Source organism: Calonectris borealis, chromosome 1 (assembly GCF_964195595.1).
Source record: "Calonectris borealis chromosome 1, bCalBor7.hap1.2, whole genome shotgun sequence".
NCBI lineage: Eukaryota > Metazoa > Chordata > Aves > Procellariiformes > Procellariidae > Calonectris > Calonectris borealis.
Genome location: NC_134312.1, coordinates 11,648,393 through 11,661,094, shown reverse-complemented (window position 1 = coordinate 11,661,094; position 12,702 = coordinate 11,648,393). Strand labels below are relative to the sequence as shown.

General features: G+C 36.7%; 1 protein-coding gene across 1 annotated transcript in view; it reads right to left on the bottom strand.

The window, feature by feature from the left end:
* Positions 1-3,941, bottom strand: part of HGF (hepatocyte growth factor) — a 44,236-nt gene extending 40,295 nt beyond the window's left edge. Inside the window, exon 1 of the mRNA XM_075144460.1 lies at positions 3,782-3,941. Within this exon, the coding sequence (XP_075000561.1) occupies positions 3,782-3,891 (110 nt within the window). The 5' untranslated portion in view covers positions 3,892-3,941. The remainder of the gene's footprint in view (positions 1-3,781) is intronic.
* Positions 3,942-12,702: the final 8,761 nt, after the last annotated feature.

Genomic DNA, 12,702 nt, shown 5'->3' with positions numbered 1-12,702 from the left:
GAGATATATTTTTCTGACCTGAGAAGGTATTTTAACACTACTTGATAATATCCAAAAGACACATGGATTTCCTACACTTCATCCGTACTTTGGCTGTGCCATATCCCTGAGCACTACATCCTCTAACTCAAAGCTCCTTGATCTTCATTTAGTTCCCCTCTCGCCATACAAGTTTTTCTGTGTGAGATCTTGCTGGCTTCAGTTAAAAATATTACAAGATCCTATCCACCCTCCCCACTCTTCTCTCTTTCAAACATCCTCTTCATTATCGTTTCCATCACCAAACAGATTTTTCATCCAACTGCTCTCTCTACTCTGTTGACTCCAAATGTTTCCAACCTGCTAACCTTCATCCTTCTGGCCTTGTTCAGCCTTCTGTTCTCTCCTGGCTAGTTCTCAAATATGAGCGTATCCAAGTGCCTTTAACTCCATCTTCACAAAAATATCCTTGACCTTTCCTGCCTTTCCAATTACATTCTCCTTTCCACTCCTCCCTCCTAAGGTGGGAATGCAGAATGCACTGTTTACAAACATTTCTTTCAGTTTTTGCTTTTCAGTTGCCTTTTGGTTTCTTTCCAGTTTGGCTTCAGCCGCTTCTGCACACAAAAGTTTCTAACAATCTTTTCTTGGACCCAAATCTGGAGGGTTTTTACACTTCCAAAGTCAACATATTTAAGCAAATTCTTGGACTTTCTTCTACTGATACTGCCGATCACAACACTTTTTGTTGTTGCTATTTGTACTGTGATAGTTGGTAGATTTTCTGATCAGATACTGGAATCCTGTGGTCTATACTGGAATCCCTTTCTGTGTAAATACAAGACACTCTAGAAATTAAGCAGATAGCAAAGGTTAAGACAAGCACAGCTTCATAGGTAAGGAAGTGACATGTCTGCAAAAGTCATCTGCATAGGCAATAAAATAGTGCCTATGTTATGTTTTTCTCATCCATAAGAAATGTAGTGGGAGAAGCTGCAAGGAAAACAGTGGGAATAATGGACTACAAATGGTGGTGAAATAAAGTAATAAGAACAGCTTAGCAGCAGGTTAATAAAGCTGATAGACAAGGCAGAAAATTATGCACAAAGAGTCATGAAGTCAAAAAGACAAGGTAAGTGAATCTAATGGGTACTTTGATGGGGGATTTTAGGAATAGTGTTATGAAGAAGAAACAAATCTAGATAAGGATCTTGTAACTCAGTTTGAAATTATCAAGATCTGTGCAAGCATGATAGCAAGGGAAAAGAGGAAAGGTCCATTCTGAGAAGTGACATATATTATCTCCAACAAAAAGATGTCAGAGTTAAAAAACAGCAAGAATTAATGATTGTCAAATATAATACTCACAATTTACTTGCAAGTGATTCAGAAACTTATCATAAATAAATCAAAAGTTCGGTTTCCCTCCCCCTCTCCCCCTGCCCGAAAATAAGGAGTGGTTCATCCTTTTGGTGGTCTGTAGTGCCTGCAGTCTGCTACGTTACCACTTTCTGGCAGAAAAGAAACCCAATTCTCTTCCTGCTTATGTACCTCACAGGGCACAGACTCAGGGGTTCCTGCTCCCAGTGCTATTGTCACAATTACGTTACAAAGTATTTCTATTTTATTTAATCTTAATACTTAAACAAATTGAGTTTGCATCCAGAAAATGAAACACCAGTGCTGTGACCCAAGTGATGGAGAACTACTGCATGGATACGGAGCATCAGAATCAAGCCACGAAAATGTCAAAAAACAAAGGAAAATCCAAGTCTTATATTTCAAGTATTTAAAATGCCATTTTGTGTTATTTCTCTTCTTATTTTAGAATGCTCCCACAGCAACCAGTAAACTAATTGGTTTTAATTTAAGTTGGCAACAAATTTCACCTTGTAGTAACCATATGCTGGTATGAAGTTAAAGACTAGGGATCCTAGGAATAAAAGGGAAACATTAGTAATCACCGATTCCTTTAAAAGGGAACACATGTCCAATATGTATTTACAGTAGCATCAAAGAACTATGCACACTACAACAGGACTCATCTGGGGCCAAATGGGAAACCACAAGAATGTTCCCAGATACAGAAAATCCCCCTTGCTCTGCTGCCGTGGTAGCACAGGCAAGACCTCACCACCTATACCTCTGCTGCTAGCCTTCCTTGCTAAAAAAGTGTCAGGGAAAGTTGCAAATTCAGAGCACGATTAGTCAAATTTGCAATTCTTTTTTATCTGCAGTGCAAAATAGTTACATGACCAATTGCAGTTCTGCTATCTGTGAGTAGGATTCTTCCAAGATGCATTCTCAAAGTCCCTCATGGGTACTCTATGTTGCTTTATGAGTGATTACTGCAGAGAGAATTTGCCCCTTAATGAATCCATCAGACACTGTCCCAATAGAAAAAATTCTTCACAAATAAGAATGTAACAAAAATTCAGAGAGATTCTAGATTATTATTCATGCAAAATAGAATCAACAAATATATTAACCTAGTTTTTATTTTCAGAACATAAAATATTCCACCCAGAGCAGCTACAACTAGCTTGAGACAATTTTCCTAAGCAGATGTTGGAATACAGAATTGTTGTTTGCTTGGCATCATTCAGAATTTTTTTATGCTTTGAAACCTAATTTTACAATACTCCTCACTGCTAAACATCAGAACTCAGGGATCTCTTGCTGTATTGAATACAACCTGATCCGCTTGGCAATGATATCAGTGGAAGCTCTGCCAATAGGAAAAGGAGTGGCTTGTACCATGTGAAAAATATTAGTGCCTGGAAAAAATTTCTAACAGAAATAAGTAAACTCTGTTCATTGTTTATATATATAAATAGTCAAAGTAGAAAACAATACAAACTAGATCTTGCAACACTGGAATTAAAGGTTTAAAGAAGAATTAAATTACAGTCAAGGATCTTTTCTGCCAAGGACGAGCTTTTGTTATCACATTTGGTCTAGTTTCCATTTGTAGTGATTGTCAAAACTTTTTTATGTTTCAAGATCAAGCTCACATTTAGCTCAGTACTCACCATACAGAAGTCATCCATTCTCTCCAAGATTCTCCTGCATTCATGTCCTTTCATTTATTGCTAATGGTCTAGACTAAGAGAGGCCAGGGGGATAATTTAAGTCTAATACATGGGAAAAATAATAGTGATTTGTTCCAAAAAATAGTAGACAATATGTACAAGGCAGACAAGCAATCAGCTGCATGATGTGTTTCGAAAAGACAGCAGATGCTGAAGAATAGCTGTCGTATATTTGTAGTGATTGTGCAGCCCAGAAGGTTTGATTCCATTGTATCAGGTTCATAGTACTTGCCAGTGACCTTCAGCAGTGCATGTATCTGTGTTCCATGTGTGAGGTTCCCATTGATTTCAGTGGGAGTAATGTGCAAAGAATGAAGAGAGAATATGGTCTGAAGTGGTGCTGAAATACTGCAGCTGTGATGTGTGACAATAACCATTTTATAAGAGACATAAAAATCTCAGAAATGTTCACTGAACACTACAGCACAGCACAAGTCATCCATATCTTAACATGAGTACATTTTTTCACCTATGTTATGGAAAAGATTACAGATTGGACAAGCTAAGAAGACAGAACAACTCAGATAAAGCTTCAGAAAAGACTGACACTCTCTGGACTGGTAGAACAAGATCATGGACATCAAAAAAGCACGATCTTTAGGTTGTCCTCAGTACAAGCTACCACTGATGACAATTACAGACAGACCTTTGGCCAAAGAGTATTCTATATATACCATTAAGAAAAAAAAAAATAGAGATATATAACTTACTTGCAAGTGAATGAAAGACCTTTGTTCCTGCTGCATCTCTTGGCACATTGCTCAGTGGTATTTAACAGCTTGGTTTTTACTTCCAGTGTTTTGTTTACTTTAATGAGCATCAACTCTCCTGTTTTTTTGAAGTCATGAAGAGGATTTCTCCTTTTTCCTTTACCCTCTAAGAAAGAAGCAAAGAAAAAAAAAAAACAACCAACACTATAAAGAAGAGTGCTGAGATTAAAGATGGTATTAGATATAAATAATATTTATTAGGAATTATAGGAACACTGGTACCTAAAGCATAGAGAAATTCACAAAAATAAGGTACAAGCAGATACTTGAGGAGAATTGATTATTTTAGATGGTGATCTCCATTCTTAAAACCAGGAATGTTAGGAATTATGGGAAAATTAATTTCAAATAAAGACTTGCATAATGCTAGAAAAGGGTAAGGGGAAAGCTTTTTATGCTTTGTAAATTTTTTTCAGAACCCCCAAAATATGCCTTATAATAATAATCTGAGATCTTATAATATTTCCATGAAAAACTCAAGTGAAAAAGATGAACAAAGGTCTTTTTTGGGTGGACACAATGTAGTTACAATCAGAAGGAAAGGGATATAAATGTTATAGAGAATCACGATCTGAATGTGATAAACTGTTCTTCAAAAGGCAAACTTTTTATCCCAAATTGTGAAAAGAAGTGGAGCTTGGAAGTGACACAAAATAATCATTTGTCCTCCCTCTGCTCCAGTGAAGACTCAGTGTGAGTGTTGTGTCCAGTTTAGGTGTGACTGAATTAGAGTGGTTGGCCTACAGAAAAGAAGACAAGGGGAGGCGGACGCCATAGCATGGAAACAGTCTGCACTGCTGCAAAGATTTCTGCAAAAAGGAATGCACTGATCTGGTTTCCATGTCTCTGTTGAAAGGCCCAGAGGAAAGAGTATAAAACGGAGCAGGGAAGATTGGCTAGAGACATTTGGCTAAAGTGCAAGAGGAAAAGTCTTTGATTTTTGCAAGAAAAAACCACAATTTTCCCAATATGTATGTATATATTTTTTTTTTTTCCCATAGAAACCAGTCTGCCAGTGTAGGCTGCTCCATCATCAGTGAAGGCAGATGAGTACCTCTGGAGAGTGATTGTCCCTATTCTGACAGATGAGTAACATAGGGAGGACAAATTGCCCTTTGGATCTATTTCTCCTATTTCACTCAATGATCCCAGATGATCTTTTTGGATTAGATGGCTAAGCCAGGTAAGGTTAGGTGAATGAATCCCTCCTTCATTTACAAAGTAAGTAACAGTATTTTTCATAACTTCTTTCCATATAACTTTTCACAGCTGTCCTTTCATTTTTCTCTCTCTCTTCTGCAACAATGATAGAACACAAATGCTCAGGATCAATTCATTAAATTTTGCCAGAGTCTTTCAAATATATGAAACCCCAGCCTAGTGCTCTGTTATCCTGAATAGATAATTCCTCATGCAAGTGCAGCGTGCACTTAGGTCAGTAAATTTTTTCTTGGTGCACTCTGCAGAAGCTCAGAATAACTGTAAATTGCAATAGCTGAGGCTCTGAAGGAGTTACTAACAACTCCACACATTGTAAAGCCAAAGAGGGCTTAAGGGTGTTCCCTTTGCAGAACTTCTGTCCTGATCATTAAGTGAGCTCACATTTTCACTGGATTCAGCTAAATCACACCTCTCAGTGGTGAGTTATCCCTAAGACACCTAAAAATACACCAAAGACATTAAATTGGCTTTCATCAAGCTTCAGCCTTTTAAAAAAGAAAGCCAAAAGAGTAGAATATCTCTGCTGCAAGGTACCTATAAAATAATCTTCACCTCATCCTACTCTCCTCCTTTTTTAACTGCTGAAGGTGAACTATGCTATTCCCCTGCACCTAATAGCTCACAATTTTAATTCCAACTACAAACATTTTCACGAAAAAGAATTTATTTACCCCCAAATCCATGTTATTATTATATGAAGAAGCTTTCGATGAAAAGATCAAATGTTAATAGTTTTGGTGCTGTGTTAGGGACTCATATCAGCTCTCTTAAGCATTTTCAGCCTTGCATTTGTGCAGTGCACATGCACCCAAAATGAATGTTTAGGGAAATGCTGTGAGGACATTCTTGCCTTAAGTATCAGCACCCTGTTACTGGAAGCCGTTGTGTCTACACTGAAGCTGCTTTATTTTTTGCTGTACCTGTGATAGAGCCAAAGTGCTGCAAAAAGGATTGCATCTGCTCTTTAAGACAACCACAGAAAAACAAGTCTTCTATAAAGCTTTTGTGGTAAATTTCTTAATCTATTATCTTACAAGACATATTTGTTAGTTCTATGTTGTCTCAGCCAAGACTTCTATGTCAAATGGAGGTAAGAATCTGTACAGAAATATCAAAGTACTTTCTTTCAGTTCCTGATGCTAACATTTCCCATCTACTGATAAGTATCATTATCTTAATTCCTGATGATAACAGCTTCTTAAATTCACCAGCTAGCATGCAAGAATATGATTAAAAAAAATCAAGAAATTCTGTTCTGCCTGAAAAACATGGTTCACAGTTGTGCTTTTTTTTTTCTTCTTTTCCTAGCAGTTGTCCAAAGAGGATTATGGGTTTGATCTTGCATTTAGCAATTCATAACAGCCTGATTTACTTTAGCTTCCAAACAAAAACATTCTACGACTTGCCTATAATCCAAAAGGCAAAGGGCTAAATGCATCTGTGGTGTGACTGTTAGAATCATCAGAATAATGCAAAGCATTATTTTTACAACTCTAATAACAAAATAAATAAAAATAATTAAGATTTTTTACTTCAAATTAGGTACATTTATTATTAAAAGCTTAAATAAAATAGTACCCTAAATGTTCTACATTAAAGTTTATCATGTAATATGCTATAACTAATATTCCTAAATTGTGATTGCCATTCATTTCAGTTTCCTAAACTTTGATCAATCAGGACTTTTGGTTATTTTGTGGGCCATGTCCTCTGATGTTTCTTGTAATTGAATATCATAGTACTAAGGAAGACTGACATTCCATTTAAATTTGAAAATAATAGCAGCTGATTCAAACACAAAATAATCCAGTAAAATATGAATTAACATTTTTTTCTTCAACAGAAACAACCATTAACTAAAACTATTTCTTTGGTTGACTTTAAAAAATCCTCAAAAAGGTGAGGGTAGTGTTTCTTTCTATTTCTTAACATGATAGCAACCTTGGTTGAACAGAAAAATGAAGAGCTCTGCCAGTGCCCAAGGAAATAGGAACCACCACATTTGCAGCATTGGGCAAGCACTTCATAATCAAATGGGATTTCCACAGTCTCCCTGCTGGAGATCTTCCATTTTCATAAAATGCTTTAAATGTGTAAGAAAAAAGGTTCCTCACAGTGAAAGACATTTACCTGGGAGCTACAAGAACCCAATTTTGGGTTCCCTTATTACCTTTTTCGTATGAGGTTTCTGTATAATCTTCTCAGATATGAAGCATTAACTGAGACTGCTCAAACTATAGAGCACCTAGGGGAAAATATTTCCAACAATACCTTTTCTTGGAGTAGTTCCAGTCCATGCCAAATCAATAATCAGAGGTAAAGAAAATTATCATTCTGCAGCATTTTAGACAGAAAACTCACTAGGTGGTTGCAGTACCTGCATTCTAGAAGCTACCTAATTGCGATTTTAATTATATTTACACAAAATAGAACCAGTAACACAGCAAGTTCTGAGAGCAATGGACACCATAATATTCAATAACATAGAAATTAAGACACTTTCTTTATTAACAAGAGAAATAGGTTTGAATCAGCAAAGGTGTTTGTATTTTAATCTCTGCCACTCTCCAGGTGTTTTCTAACCATTGGGCTAACAGGAAAATGACAGCAAAGAAACTTCTTTTTTCTCTTCTGGCCCTGTGTTCCACACTAAAAAGGGCTTTGGGCTCCCATACCACCACACCGCTCAGTCCTGAAAGTACCTGATTATGTTCTATATCTCAATTAAAAGTTCATACCTTGCAGAAAACAATAGGCCTGATATTGAGCTATATGAGAGTCAAGAAATTCAGTATAAATCTAGTTTCAGGCCATTTACAGTTCAAATAGCTAAGCAAGTCAAGTTTCAGACTCTCAGGTCTTGGTCTGACCACAAAAGGGATTTGGTTTTGCATTAGCTGTTTAGTAGTAAAAAACCTAATATAACCAATATGATACTGTTGTTGTGGTAACCAAATTAACATATAGGACATGAAGAGGACTAAAGATCACCTTTGCCCATTATAATGAGATCAAAACACTACTTGTATTGTCTACAGCAAAATTTTACAATTAAATTATCTGACTTTATGTACCTCATTGGTAATCCCTTTCTCCTTCCTCCGCCAGTCCAGCTTTTTCTAATATAGGTGTATATTTAGGCTTCGGAGTTAAAGTCTTACAGAGTACAACTGGAGCATACTGGCTGTCTCCCCTAGAAAAATCTCTACTTTTATGGACTTGTCATAGACTCTACAAAGCTTTTGTTAAACAGGAGTTGTGATGCATTCTGCATGTCAGCTTCCAGGGTTTCCAAGTTTCACTCTAGTCTATGCAACAGTTAGTGCTTTCTTAAAGAAACACATCGTGAAGTCTTGTGATAATGTAAGAAGCCTCATTCCTTTCGTTTCTTTCTAATTTTACATCCCATTTTATTATGCAGAACAAACACATCAAAACTCAACACCAAATTTTCCAAACGAGAAGAGAAATACATTTAAATTAAAGGTTTATATTTAAATCGAGTTTCTTAATGAAATCTTGATGGTTTGGTACGGAGTTTTATTTCCTTATTCTGTTTGTTTACACTTGCAGAACTTCAACATTTTACTAAGTAGTTATGTGCTTTGTTGTGCTAAAATTTCAACAGTCTGGAGTAATAATTTTTTTTTTCTGTTATTATATTTACTGATGTATGTAAGTTGGATACAGGTCTTCATACCATGGATGGAAGAAAGACCTTTTATAATTTTCAGTTTTGAAAAAAATATGGACAGTCACATAACAACACTGCTATTCATTATGTTTGTTAGATGTCAGAGATGATAAACTGAATCTTTGGGGGGGAGGGGAAAATCAAGTAATTGAAGATACCTAAATACCTTAGGCTGGAAGATACTGTCAGAGAACTGCAGGAATCAACGGCAGTCCTTCCAAATAGTGCAATGAAATGTAATATAAGATGGTACTGGGGAGAAAAATTGAAATTCCTATATTGTGTAGGAAGCTCAGAGAAGCTGAAGATTCAAAATATATTCTAGTAAAGAAAAATGGTCATATAAAGTGATACAATTATTTTAGAAATATAGAAAAGACATAGCCCCTTTCTTTAGTAACAATTTCATTTTAGATGTCTGTTTAATATTTTGCATCATGTTTTTAATGAAATGAAGTCACTTGACCTTGAGTAGTTAACAGATGGAAAAATTAGAAATTTAATTATTTGTGTTATAACTGATAACCAGGTCAGAATGTCAAAATGAGATTAGCTATTAACTTAATTTTGCAAACAATCATCACTGCAAGCCAAAGTAAACTGGATTTCCCCAATGAGCTAGAGGGGAAAAAAAAAAAAAAAAGAATATGAGAGCTGATTTTCATGTGACTTAAAACTTAGGGGGAAAAAAAATCAGAAATCTACCATCATATGAAAGACCTTCCAAAAAAAAAAAAAAAAAGAAAAAGAAAAAAACTCAACCCTAAACATATCTGAAATAAATGCAGGAAAGCACAGTTCAAGACAATAAATGTAACAAACATTTTATCAGGGAACACCATACTCAACAAAAATTGCATGGTAACACCCAAAGATATTCATAAATATATATCTGAATGAAAAAAAAAGAAACAAACAAATGTTAGATCTCAATAAAACGTACAAAGCAAAAATATGTAAAACCATGGATTTTCATAGTGTCAGAAAACATTTTTCATAAGAGATATCAAAGCTGAATGCTTATCTCACTATAAATAATGGTAATTTAATATAAAAATAAAAAATGAAGTATGCTTAATTATATGCATAAAATTGCATTTGCCGAAGCTTTTGTAAGAAGAAAAATCAATGAGTAGAGTTTGAAATAAAGCAACAGTTCTCAGCATACTTGGGTTGAAGAACAGTATGTAAATGCAGTGAGGTGTTTAACTTTTCTATAAAACATGGTTCAAGGAATACTTTTAAGTAAATTCAATTATGTATTTCCAAGACAATGCTTTTCAAAGGATATAAAACGTCAAGGGTAAGTTGCATATTGGTACAGGTCCCAGTATGACAGCATAAATACACTGGCTTCATTAAGGAAAAAAAAAACAAAACTTGACCAGATGGTGAAAGTAGATGTTACTAAATGGTTTCAGACACCATGTGCTTAAGTTAACCTTATGGTCACAGTAATAAAAGAAAAGATGTTAAAAGTGAATGTTGATACTAAAATCATTAACAGAGTCATCAAAGTATTGTTATCTGTGAGAATAGTTAGGAAGCACTTTTTAAACAAATACATTCAAGGCAGTTTTCTCTCTTAAACCAAGTCCTAACAGAGTCACTTTGATAAAAAGAATTAATGCTCAGCAGTTTTAACTTACTTTTAACTTACTTTCATTTACTTTGACTTCTCCTTATGCCTGTTTCAGTATCAGAAATGTCCAGATTCCTGGCTAGAATGCAAAAAAGTGAACACCTTTTCCAAATGACTTCATTTGGAAAAAAAAAAAAAAAAAAGAAAGGAAGGAAGAAAGACAGACCAACATAATGAGAAACTGAAACAATTCTGAAATGTGCCCAAGAAAAGAACATTGTAGATTGAATAGACTTAGATGCCAGATTAAGTTTAATGCGGTTATTTATGTAAGACAATAATTTGGCATGAAAGAAGTTTACCAACCATACCCATAAAAACTGCAGTCAGCTGTATAGATGGAAAGTCACCAAAATAAAACCAGCTGTCCAAGGAGGCATCTCTAGCTTGTCACAATTAAACAGTTTCTCAGAAAGGTACCTGGAGGATGAGGTGATTATTTTAACTTCTGAAATTTATTTCCTTGGCAAAAAATCCATCATGGAAAAAAAATTACAATTTTTAGAAAGTAGTTTGAAATATAGATATATAATATAGAGATAATTTTTTCCTTATTTTTACATTGGCTCTCAGTCTAGTTGTTGAGCAGATTCAGGAAATGCAAAAAGATATTTCTTTTTGGCTTTACATTGTATATTACCACTCTCACACACACACCCATGCACACATACCCCTTATTAACAGCTGCAAAGATTGCCATGTTACTTGGAACCCAACTTCGTGTTTTTGCTAAGTCCTGCCTTTGTAACCCTCTCCTATAGCCAGCGTGAAAGCTCAAGAAGCTAAGGACAATGCTAACAACAGATAGTATATTCTAAAATTGGATGGTATATGCAAAAGGACAGCTCTTTTTCTTCCAAGAAAAGGTTATCTGCTCAGCAGGATGCTGGGACCCATTGGCAGAAACAAATGTTCTGCAGTTTGTACTCTGACTTGCTATCTAACCTCTGGCTAAATTACTGAGAAGATTTTCCCTTGTAAGATTTGTCTTCTTATGCATTTTGCACAAGAATTAAATCCCCACCATTTCACATTGCATTCCACAATCTTTACAAGCGTTTGGTGTCTCCTCCGAGGCACCCAGCACGTTGTGCGCTTCTTTTGCGACGGGGTCTCAGCCACCGCTGAGGACGTCCGGGCATGGAGTGGGGGCTAAAGAGTAAAGCACAAGCAGGCAGGGCAGGGATTTGGGCAAAACAAAAAGTGACAGACTGCTGAGGGCAGCAAAACAGCCCCTGTGAGGAGTGATGAGAGCCTTGCTGCATGTTGTATGCATAAAAACAGTGCTGCCGGCCAAGGCCGGGAGTCGTAGGAAGAGCTGGAGCTGAGGGGAGACAGAGGGAGCAGCCAGTCCCCAGCTGGGCCAGCAGCACCGAGGACTGCCAGGCATGGACGGGCTCATCAGACAGCACAAGGGTGGAGGCCCACAAGCCATTGAAAACTCCTGCAGCTAGATTTTGCCAACACATCTGACTAATCTGGAGCATGTTCCCAGCTCTGTTTTGCCACAGTGCTGCTTTGCGTGTAGGTACTAACCACGTTCGGGAACAGCTCTACTATCTCCTAAGGGCACTGCCAAAAAAACTTACAGAAAAAAGATGGGGTAACGGCGAGGGTGTCTTCACCCCTTCCCAGTTCTTTGTAGTTGCCATACTTCCCCACTGCAAGGGGAAGCTCACATCATGCCAATTCTCCTACTATTCATGCTTCTCAAGCAAGCGTGGAGATCAATCCTTTCTCACCTCTGTGATCAATCCTTTCTCACCTCCATGCTGCCTTCTAGCCTCTGCCCTTCAACCCCACCTCAAGGCTGATGGGGAGAAAGTGAAATTCCAACACTCATCCAGTACAAGTAATTGCAAAATGTTCAGGGCAGTCCTGTCCTGTCCACATCAAGCTTTTACCCATCGAGAGGCCCAGTTATCCTGCTTTCAAACCTCCTTGGAAAAGTTCAAAATGCTTAAGTGGCAAAATAATGTTCAGCATAAAGATCCAAAGGGGAGATATTACACTCTCTGAGGGAGACTGCACATTTCCCTTCCAACCCTGGCCTCAGTTGAAGTATTACAATAATGACAGATGAGCTCCTCCAATAAGAGGCTTTCCTTGCCTTGACTTCAGTGCACAATTTTCCAGAGTTTTATGCAACATTTTAATCTCATGTCTTTCAACTCTATATTCTTCTGCTATGTTGCTTATGAAAATGGCATTAATAGAAACAGAAAATCTGTTAAGCAGGGTAAGTGCTGTGTTACATGTGAGAGCAAAACAAGCAGCCCCTGGCACTGAGCACCAAAAGGATTC